The 17,256-nt window shown below is 38.3% G+C and overlaps 1 protein-coding gene across 15 annotated transcripts in view; it reads right to left on the bottom strand.

Moving 5' to 3' along the window:
* Nucleotides 1–17,256, bottom strand: part of UNC80 (unc-80 homolog, NALCN channel complex subunit) — a 231,296-nt gene that overhangs the window by 71,511 nt on the left and 142,529 nt on the right. For 13 of the 15 annotated variants that reach the window (XM_070771381.1, XM_070771414.1, XM_070771428.1 and 10 more), the window contains 8 exons: nt 15,163–15,270; nt 13,069–13,207; nt 11,317–11,498; nt 10,577–10,708; nt 7,382–7,568; nt 6,324–6,455; nt 4,479–4,622; nt 751–851 (listed from right to left, as the gene is read on the bottom strand). In XM_070771381.1, the coding sequence (XP_070627482.1) occupies nt 751–851; nt 4,479–4,622; nt 6,324–6,455; nt 7,382–7,568; nt 10,577–10,708; nt 11,317–11,498; nt 13,069–13,207; nt 15,163–15,270 (1,125 nt within the window). The remainder of the gene's footprint in view (nt 1–750; nt 852–4,478; nt 4,623–6,323; nt 6,456–7,381; nt 7,569–10,576; nt 10,709–11,316; nt 11,499–13,068; nt 13,208–15,162; nt 15,271–17,256) is intronic. The other 2 variants (XM_070771385.1, XM_070771423.1) reach the window with 1 other exon arrangement.

The raw sequence follows: 17,256 nt of genomic DNA, 5'->3' as shown, positions 1-17,256 counted from the left end.
TTCAGTCGTGTCAGCAATAGTCAGACATTTTTTAAAAATAAAAACTAAGACTGACTCTATAGGTTACAGGCAAATCACAGGAGAGCTGTATATTTAGTCAACACTATTTACTATAGCTTTCAGGTGTGATGAAAATGTGAGGAGGACCTATCTTAAGAAACTATTAACAAATTAGGTTTATTAAACTTCATAGTTCTGTTTCCTAGGTAGATGTTTATAATTAACCTTTCTTTCAGAAACTAAACTTAACTGTCCAACAAATGGAACAATAATATAGAAATGAAGAAATAATTTATAATTATTGATATATTTTGTCATTGCTCAGAAAGCTACTTTTCTTTGGTATCATCTTCTTATAGGGTGAACTGGTAAATTAAATGTCTTGATTAAAGGAGAGTTTCAACATACACTAATAATACTACCTGTATCACATACTACCAACCAATCAGAATTCAGTAAATGTACTCAACACTGAAAACATTAAATTGAATTTAATCTTTGTTTAAAAGACTGAGAATCTTTCGGTATCTTATGGTCATTACCAGCAGCGTACCACACACACATGGAGACATCAGTTAATGGGGAAATTCAAAAGAAAACAGCAAAGTTTAATTTGTTCATTATTTTCATTATGCAAAGTACTTCTTAGTTATGTGTCAACCAATGTTGCATGAATATCACAATAAAGTTCACTGCTTGTTGTTTAACCATGTTCACACACAGAGCTACTATAAACACAGAAGATTTTACTTGTCTATTGCTGATGGTCAGTTTTTCCAGAAAATGTCGAAGAACTGTTGATGGATCTTCAATTAGACAATTCCATAAGACTTGCTGGGCCACAGCACTCACTTTAGAAGAGAAAATAAATTGAACATTCATTTTAAATGGACATAAATCTATTAGATATAGTGTTCAAGTAATTTCTAAGCTTTAATTGGTTTCTCTAAAATTTTTGCCTCACAGAGTTCTATGAACCCTTTTTCTACTGAAGGTAAGTATTCTTCTTTTTGTTGTTGTTTCTGAACATTTTAGCCTATAAAGAAAAGGTGACAAAAGTGTATAGGATGGTCTTTAAATACTAGCATTGCTTCTCTAAAGAATGTATTTGTGATTGACAATGGAATATCATTCAAGCTTAAAAAGAAGGAAATTCTCCCACTTAACAACATTATGGATGGACTTTGAGGGTGTCATGCAATGTGAAAGAAGTCAGACAGAGAAAGACAAATGTATGATCTCAATTACATGTGGAATGTAAGAAAAACCTAAACTCATAGACACAGAGAACAGACTGGTTACCAGAGGTGGGGGGTGGGCACTGGGGCTGAGTGAAGGTGGTCAAAGATTACAAACTTTCAGTTCTAAGATAAATAAATCCTAGAAAGGTACAGCATGATTTAACAGTACTATACTGTATATTTGAAAGCTGTTAAGAGAATATATATTAAAGTTCTCATCATAAAAAAACATTGTAAATACGTGTGGAGATGAATGTTAAATAAACTTACTGTGGTATTCATTTTGCAATATATACATACATCAAATGTTTATGTTGCATATCTAAAACTAGCACAATGTTATAAGTCAACTATACTTTAATAAGGGCTTCCCTGGTGGCTCAGAGGTTAAAACATCTGCCTGGAATGCAGGAGACCTGTTGCAGGAGACTTGGGTTCGATCCCTGGGTTAGAAAGATCCCCTGGAGAAGGAAATGGTAACCCACTCCAGTACTCTTGCCTGGAGAATCCCATGGAGGGAGGAGCCTCCCTCCTTTCTTACATTCCACAGTCCATAGGGTTGCAAAGAGTCGGACACGGCTGAGCGACTTCAGGGTCAGGGTCATACTTTAATAAACAAGAATACATTTATGAATCTTTGTTTTGGAAATCATCCTACTATTAACAGTGGTATTTATTAAAGTCCTATTTCATTGTTTGCTATATGGAGAAACTTCTAATGTAATATTTTGGGTTTTAGAAAATATGTTTTTATTTAGAATGCATATGAATTAGACCTGACCTTATATTGTCCACATAAATGCTTTCAATAATAACTCCTTCAAAAATATGACATAGTTGAGCCAGTAATAGTTAAGGTTCCCACTTCTAATGAGGATGGCTTAGGAATAAATAATTATTCCTAATGTGAAAGAAAAAGTGCTACTTCTTTGGGGAAGGTAGTTGGCTAAGACTGCCTGGAAGTGCCCAGGCTAAGCAGGTGGGTAAAAGTGAGTAGTGGAGAAGAAATAGATGATCTTTAGTTTAAATAGTTTAGTTCAATTTTCTAAACTAGGAATATAAAATTTAGCATGACTTTATTTTTCAGGCTATATTTTAAATAAATTATATCATCTTTTTTGCTTCAGAAGCTAACCATCCAATTAAAACTGAGCCTTATAAATAATATTAACAAGAGATATGCAAAATAAGCTTTAGCTCTCAGGTGGCTTCATAAATAATTAAAATAAATGCAGGGTTTTGTTAGGTTGAAATTGGTTGCAAAACTATAACAGCATTTTATTCTGATTGCTAAGGAAGGCATTTAATGCTTAAAACATGAAAAATACAGAAAAAGACAAGCAGGAGAATAAGACATGTCTTGTTGTTGTTCAGTCACTCAGTCGTGTCTGACTCTTTGCAACCCCATGGACTGTAGCACGCCAGGCTTCCCTTCCTTCACCATCTCCCAGAGCTTGCTCAAACTCAAGTCCTTTGAGTCAGTGATGCCATCCAACCATCTCATCCTCTGTCACCCCCTTCTCCTCCTGCCTTCAATCTTTCCCAGCATCAGGGTCTTTTCTAATTAGTAGAGTCTTTGAATCAGGTGGCCAAAGTATTGGAGCTTCAGCATCAGTCCTTCCAGTGAATATTCAGGACTGATTTCCTTTAGGATTGACTTGTTTGATCTCCTTTCAGTCCAAGGGACTCTCAAGAGTCTTCTCCAACACTACAGTTCAAAAGCATCAATTCTTCAGCACTCGGCCTTCTTTATGATCCAACTCTCACATCCATACATGACTATTGGAAAAACCATAGCTTTGACTAAATGCACCCTTGTTGGCAAAGTGACGTCTCTGCTTTTAATATGCTGTCTAGGTTTGTTATAGCTTCTCTTGCAAGGAGCAAGCGTCTTTTAATTTCATGGCTGCAGTCACCATCTGCCATGATTTTGGAGCCCGAGAAAATAAAATCTGTCACTGTTTCCATTGTTTCACCATCTTTTTTCCATGAAGTGATGGGACCGAGTGCCACAATCTTAGTTTTCTGAATGTTGAGTTTTAAGCCAGCTTTTTCACTCTCCTCTTCAAAATAACTATAAACATTTCAGAGTATGTTTTTTCATACACGTGAAACATATGTTTACATGTATCTTTAAATAATATTATATAGAAAATACTCTTAGGTACTCACATTTTTAATTAGCAATACATTGAACACTTTCTGTATTAATATTTTTCTACAATATTATTTGTAATGTGCACAGAAAGCTGTCATTTGGAAATACCACAATGAACTAATATCCTATTGTCAGATATTAAAATTATTTTCAAATATTTGTTCTTTCTAATATGTTCAATGTTCAGTATTCTATATAAATCTTCATTCACCCCTCAATACTGCCTTAGGAAATTGCTAGAGATCAAAATCTGTGTCAAAGGGTGTTCACACTTTTAAGGCTTTTAGGATGCACTCTGTGACACTATTTCAAGATGCTTGCATTAGATTTTTACTGCCATCAGCAAGGTGTGATAATGCTCTTTTCTTTGAATATTTACCAACTACGCATATTTTCAATTAAAGTAATCCTTATAATTTTTTATATTAAAAGATAGATTTCATTGTTGCTTTAAACAATAGTGTTATTTACAGATGTTATTGGCCATTGGATTGTGTGTTTATATTCTTTGTCCATTTGTCTATTGGCATTTAAAAAAGTCATTATTAAGTTATAAAGCTTTTTAAAAAATAATATTAATCTGTTATCTGTCACAAATGTAACTCATCTTTCAGTTCAGTTCAGTTCAGTTGCTCAGTCATGTCTGACCCTTTGCGACCCCTCGTTTATTATTTAATTTTGTAGCTATTCTCTATAGATACTACCTCTGAAAAGGCAATCAATTGAGAAAGATGGTATTAATGATGTCAAGCCAATAACTAAGATTTCTAAGGTGGCTAAAATCACTGTTTGGTTCCTATGTGGTCAAATAAGCATTGCTCTGTTCTCTGGGCATAAACAGCACTCCTGGACCAACCCACATATTTTAAATGCAATTTCTTGGTCATAAAGTTTATGAAAAGATAAAGTGGAGGAAGTGACAGTGTTAGTTCAGTATATAGCAAATCTGTAATTATAACATGTGCATAAAAGAACTCCATGTGTGGCCAGTGGTTCATGTCTTCAAGAGCGCCCAACTGTCCTTTGTCAGACGAGTACCTCAAGTATTTATTAGATGGTTTTACTAGTCAAAGCCATACCTGCCACTCCATCTTCTCGCACCTCACCGTCCTCCATCAGATGGACAATGGGGAGCACAGCTGCACAGATACATGCTGGGAACACCGCCTGTGGGGGTTGAGGCACATGGTGGTTGGGCGTGTGTTCGGTGGTGTGTTCCTCATCTGAAGAGGGAGACATAATCGGGAAGCTTTTCTCAGTACCAGGTACATTCTCAGAACATTCTAACACAACATTTCTCAGTTCAAGGCCTACCTATAGAACATTTTTTTGGTGTATGTAGACATCTAGTTGTCACAGCATCATTTGTTGAAAAGACTATTCTTTCCCCATTGAAGTTTCATAGTACCCTTTTTAAACATGAAATTGACATACATGTAATGGTTTACTTCTGGTCCCAACCTATGCCATTGATCTGTATATCAATCCTCAAGTCAATACCACACAATCTTGATTACTGCAGCTTTGTAGTAAGTTTTGAAATTAGGAAATGTGAGTTTTCCAACTTTGTTCTTCATTTGCAAGATTACTGTGTCTTTTCAAGGGTATGGAACAACTGAAGCCTTCATACTTTTTGGTAAGAATATAAAATGACACAGAAACTTTTGAAGTAGCTTGGCAGTATTCCTCACAAAACTTACACATAACTTCTCATAGCATCATAATTCATAATAATTGAGATGAAAACAATACAAATGTCCAGTAACTGATGACATGATCAGCAAAATGTGTTGTATCCATACAATGGAATATTATTTGGTGATAAGAAGGAATGAAGAACTGGTACATGTGACAAATGGATCAACCTTGAAAATATTATGCTGAGTGAAAGAATCTAGTCACAAAAGGCCATGTACTGTATGGTTCCATTCCTATAAAATGTGCTGATTAGGCAAATCCACAGAAATAGAAAGTACACTACTTCTTCTTGGGGTTGGAAGAACTGGTGGATGAGTGACTACTAATGGGTATAAGGTATCCCTGTTTGGGGATAATGAAAATATTCTGAAATTAAATAGCAGTGACAGTTGCAAACTCTACAAATATACTATCAATCAATTGCATTACATACTTCAAAATGGTGAATTTTATGGTATGTAAATTATATCTCAGTAAAGGTGCTATAAAAAAATATAGGTATCTTTAGGCCCCGGTCCTATAAGTTGGGATTAGTTAGCATTGGTCATTTTTGAAGTTTTCCAAGGCTGTGCAATAAAGGGTTGAGAACAACTGGTTTCTGTGTAACTTTTTGATGACTTCATAAATCAGTGATGAAATCTGTATAATCATGAAGCAGTGAGTCCCAGACAGTTCCTCATCATTAGAGAGGCATAGCTTATAAATTCTTGGACCTAAAGAGCATCACGTTTCTCCTCTGGAATCATATTTAATTACAGGAGTGGCATGAGCTTTGTTCTTTGATTGTTGTTATTCCAGAACAGCATCCTAAAGCATCCTGCTGAGTCTTAGCTGCACACTGAAATCACCTGAGTAGATTTTAAAAAACACTGAGGTGGTGAGTCCACCCTTAGAGATTCTGATTTGATCTTGGTTGTGACCTGGGCATTTTAAAAAAACTCCCTGGTTGACTGCAATGTGTAGTCAGGGTTGAAAACTGTCTAGAATAATGTTTTACTAAACCCTCAGCAATATGATTACATTAATGTAATTAAAATAGAACCAACTTATCAAGGACATTTGTTGGATTAAATCAACAATTTTTTTTTTTTTTTGGAATACCACTCAATCTATCTTTTCAAAACTTCAAATCAAGAAGCAAGTTATTTAATGAAAACAGTGTAATGAAGTCATGGAATTGTTTCAAACACATAAGGAATAAAGGACACATTTGTAAGAGCACGCACCTTCAGCACTGACGGCGGAACGCACTGACCAGACTGATCCTCGGCGGAAGGAGTAATTCCTGTGGGAAGTGCTGGAGGTACAGGACGGACTCACAGACAGTCGACGAGATGCCAGATTGGTGACTTCTTCTACTGGCAAAGAAAACAGGCAACGTGAACTTTGGTTTTGTAACAACAAAGTTATCATCACAACTACACTTGTAGTTACATCGAAGTGTATATAGTTCTCAGAACATAAGGCTTAAATGATTTAGAGTGTACTTAGGAAAGGAAAAAACACAGAAAGAATGACGGAAAATTCCTCCCCAAAATTTCACAAAAGCAGGGCAGAAAATCACTGAATTTAGAATAGCTCATAAATTACTTTCTTTACAATTTTTGGTCTTTACTTATTTTCCTCCATTTTTATTGATATGTGTGTGTTAGTCACTCAGTCGTGCCTGACTCTTTGTGACCCCATGGACTGCAGCCTGCTGGGATCCCCTGCTCATGGGACTTTCTAGGCAAGAATACTGGAGAGGGTTGCCATTTCCTTCTCTATTATTGATATGTATTCACACACACAGATATTTCGGCCATGCAGCATGTGGGATATTATTTCCCTGATCAGAGATCAAACCCACACCCCCTGTGTTGGAAGCACAGAGTCTTAACCACTGGACAGCCCAAAAAGTCCCCATAAATCATTTTCTGACAAACTGCCAGTACTTGTGAAGGCTGAAAGCAGCTAATGGACCAACCCCATTTTTAATGATGAAAGACTGATTGAATATATTTTAGCATACACTCTGGGTTCAGCTGTTGCCTGAATCATAGTCACTGCTTGATCCATTATCATATTAGTTCATTAATGTGGTTAATGTCCTCCTCCATAATCGGGCCAGCTCTAAACATTTAGAAAAAGACAATTTTTCTCTTTCTTTAGATAGTGTCAGGAGGTAAGTGAGAGAGAGAGGGAGCTTATCACCTCAAGTCACATAAAATTGTCAGTTTATTTTAAAGCAAGTCCTTTCCCTTTTCTGACCCAGCCCTCCAAGAAGTCCAGTGTGTAGAGGCACCTTCTTCCTCTGGCTCTGAGTTGGGTGTGCAGGTGGGCTCGTAGCAAGCCTCCTGGGTGATAGGGATGGCAGTGATGAGGCTGGCTTCTCGACCAAGACGCTTCTTCTCTTCCTCCTGTTGCAAGTTCTTTAAGATGTGTTCTGCCCTTTGATGGGAGCGGGACACAGCCCGGGCTGAAAAGGATTTCTATGGAGACATGAAGGCAAGTTTGTTTACTAGCAACTCTTCTGCATGGTCACAGACAAGAGTGGTCTACAGAATGACACAGATGTGATACTTTGCTCTCAGGAAATGTTAGGGCGTCCTGATCTAGTTTCATGTTGTTTACTTGTTTCTTTTTCTACCAAGTTTCCAGGCTGTGTATAACTAAGCTATTCTTTTTCATTAAGTCTGAATAATTCTTCAAAGATGTTTATAATTTCTAGAAACAGTCTTTTTTTTTTACTTTTCAAACAAAAGTTCAATGATTCACTCTTTAAACACTGACATCAAAGAAACATTTTTAATACTCTCTTTCTTACCAAAATTTCTTGAACCAGTTTTAAATGAAGGACATTTATTTTGTAAGGTTAATAAAAGAGAAAGTCAGAACAATGGGAAAGAGGAGGAAAGAGATCTCTCATATGAACAACTAATTTTGAGATTTATTTCATTTTTGTATCTTATGTATCTACCACACTGTAAATACTATTTAGAAATATTAATATTAAATAATATTAACAATATATAATAATAAATATTCATAGAAATACAGTGGCACACTGTAAGTACTAAGCAATATTTGTAGAAACAAAGCAACTGAATGGAAATTATGAGTTGGTAGTGTTACTAAGGCTGAATGTAAAATCTGATTCTGTTTACCAGCAGCAAAAGCATAATAGATAAGAAACAATAAAGGAGACAAGATTCACTCTGCAAAGTGGTCATTCTGCTTGTCTTAATCATGATCCTTATGCTGAGACAAATTCCAAGATCTCTAGGGATAAAGCCATTGGTGTCAGAACAGGGAAGTGATCATTGACATTCTCTACTACCAGTTTGATGTCTATGTACAGTAGCAATTCTACGTCTCTTTGTTGGCCCGTGGTCTGTAGGATTCAAGAGACAGACAAGGGGTGTTGGTCACTCTTCTGAAGGACTATAGTCATTAAAGCTCCCTTTATGCAACATCTTAACATAACATTTTCTATAATGAATGACATAACAGCAATTAAGGGCATTGATGGGCTACATGGCAATTCATTTTCAGAGTCAGGGTCAAGCTGGTTGATTATAGTAAGGTGAGAATTGTGGAATAAGGAAAAGAGAACTAAATATAGAATCAGAGGACTTGGCTTGAAATTCACTGTGAACTTGGGAGAGAGGATGGATTTGACTCTAATGATTCCATCACATGTATGGGAGAAAACCTAAAGATTTTTATCCCAGTGGTTCAGATGCTGGAATTACTACATATATGAGGAAGAACCAAGTGTGCCTTTATCTTTGGCACAAAACCATGAGATATGAAGGTACTGTATGCAGAAGAATTAAAATAAAAATATTCTTATGGGTAACGAATTCAAATAAACAGTTCTCCAAGAAAACTACAAAAGGCTAGAAAATATATGTGACATGCAAAAATATTCAACCTCACTTCATATATTCAACAAACTTTTTAATGACATGTGAATAAAAAAGCCAATAACTTTGTTTTTTTGCTGTTCAATGTGGCATTAAAAGATAACACTAGTTAATTTGAATAAGGAAGATGCTTTTCCATTCTGTTGAATGAGAGTAAAATGGTACAACTGTCCTGGGAATATTTTGTGAGATCTATCAAAAATCTTTAATTCAGGAGAAGGAAATGGCAACCCACTCCAGTGTTCTTGCCTGGAGAATCCCAGGGACAGGGAAGCCTGGTGGGCTGCTGTCTATAGGGTCGCACAGAGTTGGACACGACTGAAGCAACTTAGCAGTAGCAGCAGCAGGCCATGGCCAATTTAGCCACTGGCGCCAACACTTCAACCTGCAAACTCAGTGCCATCCAGTTCTCAAGCCCAATCCTGAGATGAAGAAATCTATTGCTGAGATTTCATCAAGTCTATGGCTGAGTCCATCAGAGTTGTGACATAAAGATGCCTGGCACAACAATGCAATACTCAATAAATGCTACTTCTGTTCTTTCTTTCATATCTAGAAAAAAAAATCTTTAATTCGCATATTGATTGCCCTAAATCTCATGGGAAACTATGCAAGGAAATAATCATGAATTTGTGTAGAGAGATATGTTCTTTATTTTTTGATTTACTTTCCAAAATTTTCTACATTACTCTTGAAATTTAGAAAAATGCTATGTAACATGTGAAAAAGGCATATTTTGAAGATTCATTTTTTTCAAAGGGCACATATTCTTGGTTCTTGTTTATAAATAGACTGTGTTCTAAAGTTAACTGTTTATTAATTACATTACATAGAGCAGTGATAAATTAGAATAGGATGCCCTGAGTTCTCTGAGTGATGTTTGTGATGATGATACTGATGATCAACAAGGTAAAAAACAGACTAAGGTCCAAATAAGGAAAATAAGAGCAGTCAACTCAGTTCTTTTTCTTATTCATCCAGGGTCAATATCGTTCACTTTTGGATAGCATGCTGTGCCATGCTTAGTTGCTCAGTTATGTCCGACTTTCTGCGACCCCATGGACTATAGCCCACCAGGCTCGTGTGTCCATGGAGATTCTCCAGGCAAGAATACTGAAGTGGGTTGCCATGCCCTTCTCCAGGGGATCTTCCCAACCCAGGGATTGAACCCAGAACTCCTGCATTGCAAGCAGATTCTTTACCGTCTGAGCCACCAGGGAAGCACCTTGGATAGCGTATATAGGTTAAATAAATTGTTCTGTAATCAAGAGCAGCAAAAGTGCTACCTTGGGCTAAGAAATCAGTGCCTAATTGTTTTAATAGCTTTATAAGGCAGCTGCTGCTTTGAATTATAGAACAAACTGTCTTGGCTTGCAGGTCTGCAAATGCTCACCCCAGAAGTTACTTCCCTCTATTCTATTCCAGAAGAACTAAAGAACTTTTGTGGCTGCTGTTCTGTGTTATTATATTCTGATGACAAGAACACATTGTCTCTCACACTCATTGCTCTTCTCTCTTACAAGTACACCATGGAACCTGAAGATATGAGAAAGGAAGAATGCGTTACTCACAGACTGGTCTTCATTAATGGGGTCCTGGACACTCCCGCTGCACTGAGGGACCCAGGGAGGGTCAAACATTGGGACAGATGGCATTCCGAGCACCGGTGATGGCAGGGTGAAATTTATACTGGGAGGTGGGATCTGTTAGTTGATACCAGAGGAATGAAGGAAGATGGGAAATAAACTAGATTGAGTCTGAAGTAAAATCACGAAATAATCTTACAGAGCACAGGCAGTTACAAAGCACACAATGAATGTCTCTGGGCCTCAGTTTACCCATTAATAAAATGAAGAGTTTCAACTGTATGATCTCTATTTGTGTTAATTACCCCATCCTCCAAAAACATCTGTGTATATATAGTGAAATGTCTGCAAGTTTTATGTGCTTACCTCTGGGGATGGTACTGTGATCTTGAGGATTATAGAAACTTGATTTTCTTACTTTACCTTTCTGTATATTTTAATCTTTTTAAGAACAAGAATTCATTCATATTGGAGTTAGGTTTACTTATAAAACCAGAGAAGGGGAAAAAAGAAGCATCTCTTGGGCCATACACTGTGGATTTGAAGTTGCAGGATTGAAATGAACCTTGGGTTGGGTTTGCTAATCTAATTCCCATGTGAGAAGTGTGTGTGTATGTGCGCGCGCCCGCACACGCATGCTCACTCATGTCGGACTATTTGCAATTCTATGGACTGTAGCCCGCAGGCTCCTCTGTCCATGGGATTATCCCAGAAGTATCCCTCACCTTAAAAATCTGCTGTGCTCCCTCTTCCATCCGGGGCCAGACCTGATAGCGAAACCTCCAGAGTGTGTGGAACTTAAGGACGGCATTCAGTCTCTGCACCGTCTCTGGATGGTGAAACTCTGACGTCAGCATATCGGACACAGCTTCGGGGACTTTCACCGCACACAACAGGAACATGGCCGCTAAAGACAGTCAACAATCCATCAGCTACACATCTTTTAAGCTGTATGATTCCTGGGGATGAGGGGAAGGAGGAAACTGCTTCTGTCTCTTGAAAACGACTACTGAGCTATACAGCCAGGCCACCAGCACTAGCCAAAGAAAACCCCGTTTCATCCACTGGAAACCAGGCACCATCCTTTGTACCACCCACAATCTTCTAATATCTGATGTGAGGGCAGTGATAGCATGACATTGCAGTAGAAATCTCATTTTAAGCAACCTTTCCCTTGGCTCACAGTGAAAAGTGAATGTCAGAGGAAGCTAATGAAAAAAGGAAATTACATGCTGAAATATCCTTTTCAGGAAATGTCTAGAGTCATCTCAGAGTAACCCTAGGATGGTACACAAAATGTCCATTAAAGTTACATGTTATATTAACAATAAAATTCAAAAGGTAGACTCTATTAGAAATGTCTACCCTTCCAAGAGGTAGAATAGATTGAGAAACCAACAGAGAATTTATGAAACATAATATCACTGTTGTTTTTTAATTTGGGGAAAGCCAAATACTAGGAAGAGAAAGGTCATTCCATGGTAAGTTACAAAGTCGATGAATAATGAGAAAAAAAAGAGTACACTCTATAGCATAGACAGAGAAGCCAGTGTCAATTGTAAAAATATTATTTAAAATTTCCCTTGTACTTTCCCCCACATCTTCAAGATATGCTCAGCCAACTCTTACGATAACTGGGGCTGTCACATCTCTGAAACTGATCTTGGCCAAGTCCCTTAACTTCTTAGTCTGTGTTTCTCTATTGGTAAAACATCAATAATGATGATGATGATGATGATGTAGCTGCCTCCAAATGTCTTGTTAGAATAAAATATAATAATATATGAAAAAATGCTTTGTGACATCAAAAGTACTATATATGCATAGTTTATAGAAGGTTTCCTGGGAAATTTAAAAATTGCCACCTCTGAGAAAGAGGACTGGGAGTCATGGAATAGAGGGTGACGGTTTTAAATTTCATACACTTTTACATTATTTGAATTTTTACTATGTATTTTTCAATTAAAGTAACCATACAAAATTAAAGGAATATGCACAAAAAGTAGAAAATGATGAAGAATCCAGATTTTTGCCTCTACCATTTACTAGCTACATGGCTTTGGACACATCACGTAAATTTTAGACATTTGTTTCAATACTGTAATTTGAACACAGAACATGACTTACCTAAGAGTTAATAAAATTAACGATGGTAGTTCATGGTCAGTCTGGGAAATCACAACACACACAAAAGAACCTTTTGTGAAATACAGTGAAGATGTAGGTTCTGGGGGAGATCATTGTAATTTTTAACATCCTGGGACAGACATGCTGCCTTTGTGCAGACTACCCAGAAACATGAACAGTGTATACAGAGAGCCTAGGCCTGTTTCCCTTTAGTGCACGGCTCTGTTTGGAGATCCAGCCACTGCTACCAATGTGACCTCAGCGTGAAGATGGAATGAATGTGCCTTGCTGTTGTTGAGACACTGGGATGAATGGCAGCAGGACCAGGGTCCTGGGGGGCCTATCTTTACCTGCCGCCCCCGCCATATGCTCATCCATGCTGAGCAGGAGCTCCCAGGCAGCTGGCTGGATGTCTCCATACATCTCCTCTGTCAGAATTGGTGCGGCCTTGATCAGTAGAGATAAGGGAGCAGGCGACAGGCTCATCACCTGCAAAAAAGATGGAAATGATGTCTTAAAACCATCGAAGACACTGGTTGTTGTCCTCTTGAAAGTTAAGTGTCGCTTCTCTCTCCATTTTCCTTAAATGACCTTAAAATACTTTTTAAAGTGGGAACATATCTGGCATGATGTATAGTAAGTAAGCTTTATACCCTATTAGTTGATGTATAATTGTCCCAAATTATATTATTTTAAAACACTTTTACCACAAAAGTAATTTGTAACCACCTAGGGAGTAAACTCGGAGAAGGCAATGGCACCCCACTCCAGTACTCTTGCCTGGAAAATCCCATGGATGAAGAAGCCTGGTAGGCTGTAGTCCATGGGGTCACTAAGAGTCCGGCATGACTAAGCGACTTCACTTTCACTTTTCTCTTTCATGCATTGGAGAAGGAAATGGCAACCCACTCCAATATTCTTGCCTGGAGAATCCCAGGGACAGAGGAGCCTAGTGGGCTGCGGTCTGTGGGGTCGCACAGAGTCGGACACGACTGAAGTGACTTAGCAGCAGCAGCAGCAGGGACTAAACTGTAGAATAAGTACAACTCTCTGAGAAAAAAGGATTTTAGTCAGTAAATCTTTGTGTTAAAAGTCCGGTGGACCTTCACAGCATCTTATTTTCCTTCCTATTAGGAATGATTTCCATTGAAAGCTGTGAGCAGCCTCTAATTTATAAAGGAGTTCCATTCAGAAAGTTAGTTTTCTAAGCCAGTGAACTTGGATGGTATTTCTCCTTCAAAATATTATACAGTGTGGTTATTAGTCCAGGTTAGCCCACAAAATACTATTTAATTCATTATTATAAATAATTGAGGTAAAAAATGTCAGTTTGGGGCAAGCCTGTCTTTAGCCATCATTTAAAACACTTTCTAGAAAAACATGAAATTTTTTTCTCTCTTCCCCTGGAAAATGTATTATGATTTAGAGTTCAGGTTGTAATAACAACATAACTTTGTGAAGCCCTGGATAAGTAGGTAAGTGTACTGTCTCTTTTAATTCATGCAGTGATCCTTTGAGATGGGTCCAGTGTTGCTGCTGCTGCTGCTGCTAAGTCGCTTCAGTCGTGTCTGACTCTGTGCGACCCCATAGATGGCAGCCCACCAGGTTCCCCCATCCCTGGGATTCTCCAGGCAAGAACACTGGAGTGGGTTGCCACTTCCTCCTCCAATGCATGAAAGTGAAAAGTGAAAAGTGAAACTGAAGTCGCTCAGTTGTGTCCGACCCTCAGCGACCCCATGGACTGCAGCCTTCCAGGCTCCTCCATCCATGGGATTTTTCCAGGCAAGAGTACTGGAGCGGGGTCCCACTGCCTTCTCTGGGATCCAGTGTTAAAATCCCCATTTTAGAGATCAAGCAACTAAAACTAAGGGAAATTAACTTGCCCAAGGTCCCAGAGCCAGAGCAGCAGGTATAGGATCTGAACCCAGATTGTCTCATTCCAAGACCTGTGAGCATCACTACCACAGACTGGTAGGAAGCTGGCTCCACTAGAGTGGAAAGAGGCATGGTTCTAACCAAGCTTCCTTGTCTTTATGGAAGTTGGCTGTCCAGCAAGAAGGGATATTTTTTTTCTTGTATACTTGGTAGCACTCTTTCTCACCAAATTAGAGGGGGCTGTTATGCCAACACTGTGCCAATTGGCATTGTATATCCCAAATTTTTGTTGTTGTTGTTCAGTTGCTCAGTCATGTCCAGCTCTTTGCAACCCCATGGACTGCAGCACGCCAGGCTTCCCTGTCCTTCACTATCTCCTGGAGTTTGCTCAAACTCATGTCCATGGAGTCAATGATGTCATCCAACCATCTCGTCTTCTTTTGCACCCTTCTCCTCCTCCCTTCAATCTTTCCCAGCATCAGGGACTTTTCCAAACATTAGTAATAAGGATATCTGAAGTTCCCTCCCTATTCCTGCTTCATGAATGTTTTCAAATCATGTATTAATACCTGTAGTCTAATATATTTCAGCATCCCAGAGTCCTTCTTCCCCTCCAGGTTGGCATCTGAAACTCTCTTCTTCAGAGAAGGTGTTCTCAGGCATGATTTATCTGAGCACTGGAAAGAACATGAGACAGATGACAAAGCGTGTTGTGCACTCTTAAAATCCAGCAATGCTGTTTTCCCCCAGTTCTCCAGATAACCACTTCTAACGCACCAGATGATGTAAGGCCTTTTAATGGGTCAGCACTTTCTGAAAGCGATAAAAGCAGTTAAGTTAGTTATGAAAAGGGCACTTAGAGATGTTTAGCAACAAACTCCTCTTTTACCACTGAGGAGACCAGGATCCAGAGAGGTGGAGTAGCTTGCTGTGCTAAATCGCTTCAGTAGTGTCCAACTCTGTGCGACCCTACGAACTGTAGCCTGCCAGGCTCTTCTGTCCATGGGACTTTCCAGGCAAGAATATTAGAGTGGATTACCATATCCTTCTCCAGGATCTTCCCGATCCAGGGATCAAACCAGTGTGTCTTACATCTAGTCTGCACTGGCAGGTGGGGTCTTTGCCACTAGTGCCACCTGGGAAGCCCATAGAGTAGCTTGACCAAACTGCGAAGCTGGTTATTAGCAGAATAAGGAAAGGACAGGCTCTCCCGACTTCCATTTCAGGGCTAATTATATTTCCACCAAGCTGTTAAAAGCACAAATCTTTTAAAATATTGTGAGTTAAAATCCACTCTCTCTAATAGTCCCTCTAAAGGGTTGGATGCTACAAGTCAATCAATTGGAAGAGAAAATATTTCACAGGGAAGTGTTAGGAAGTGAAAGGTAAAAGACCCATCAAGGAAATATGAGTTCATAATCATCTATCATCCAGGTAAAGTGTTTTTTTTTAATCATAGTTGTCTATATGAGACAGCAGCTCTTCTTTCAAACCATCCCCTCAACCAGCTTAAAATAGCCCTGACTCACTAGCACTCACACAGAGGAGACAATTTCTTCCCCTGACTCTGTACATGACAAGGAATGGAGTGGACAGTGCAGCTGGAAGGATGGTCACTCTGATGTTGGCAGGCCCTTGTTTATTTATCCTGAGTCCTCTATTTTTGCACTCCAGGCTGTGCTAAAAGGGAATCCATCCCTTTGCACAGTATAAGGGCTCAATTGTTTTTCCAGTGCCATGTCAATGAAACACTCTCTCCCTCGATGCCAAGGGAAAAAAAATGAACTCCTTAAGAATTTTTGAACAGAGCTTCACAGTGTTACAGATGGAAATATTTTGAAAGAAAAAGCAAAGCTGAAACTACATGCATGTTTCAAGAAAGTCTTTCAAAACTGACAAAAAGACCCAAGACAATGCATCTATTATGTGACTGGTATGGAATGAACTTTTAAATGAATCTACTTGGAAACAAATGAACCAGAGCTCTCGTTGTGTTTTCTAAAGATTAAAAAAAAGTGGAGGCATATACTTGGGAATACATATCATTTGGGGAGAGAAATTCTGCATTGCTTTTTTTCCCCTTGTGAAAGTAAAAGCAATATGTAATATACACATTGTGCCTGTTTTATATAATTTTAAAGCTATTCTAAAATCATATATGGCAATCATTTTCCATATAAATGTAGCAGTATATCTGATTTACTTTTTTTTAAGTCAAGGTATTCAAAAAGCAGCAACTTTCTGCTTTTATTCTATTTATAAAAAACACATGCAAATTGCAGAATACCTGGAAAATACAGAAAAACTATGAAGAAAGAAACCAAAATCTCCATAATACCCAACTCAGGGATAGTCATTGTTTGATTTCTTTCAGATTTTTGTCCCCCTACACAGCAAAGCTGTGATGATGCTATGTATGTGGCACAAAGTTTTGTTTTTTAACTTTTTATTTTGTATCGGGGTATAGTCGATGAACAATGTTGTGAGAGTTTCAAGTACACTGTGAAGGGACTCAGCCATACATACACGTGTCCATTCTCTTTCAAACTCCCCTCCCATCCAGAATGAGTGGCACACAGTTTTAAACATTTCATTTCATTATGATAGTATGATGATGATTTCCCCAGGTCATTACAGTTCTTTTAAAATATGGTTTTTTAATT

The sequence above is a fragment of the Bos indicus genome, chromosome 2, assembly GCF_029378745.1.
Source record: "Bos indicus isolate NIAB-ARS_2022 breed Sahiwal x Tharparkar chromosome 2, NIAB-ARS_B.indTharparkar_mat_pri_1.0, whole genome shotgun sequence".
NCBI classification, from domain to species: Eukaryota; Metazoa; Chordata; class Mammalia; order Artiodactyla; family Bovidae; genus Bos; species Bos indicus.
Note: the sequence above shows the minus strand (reverse complement) of the source record. Positions and strands in the feature narration are given on the sequence as shown.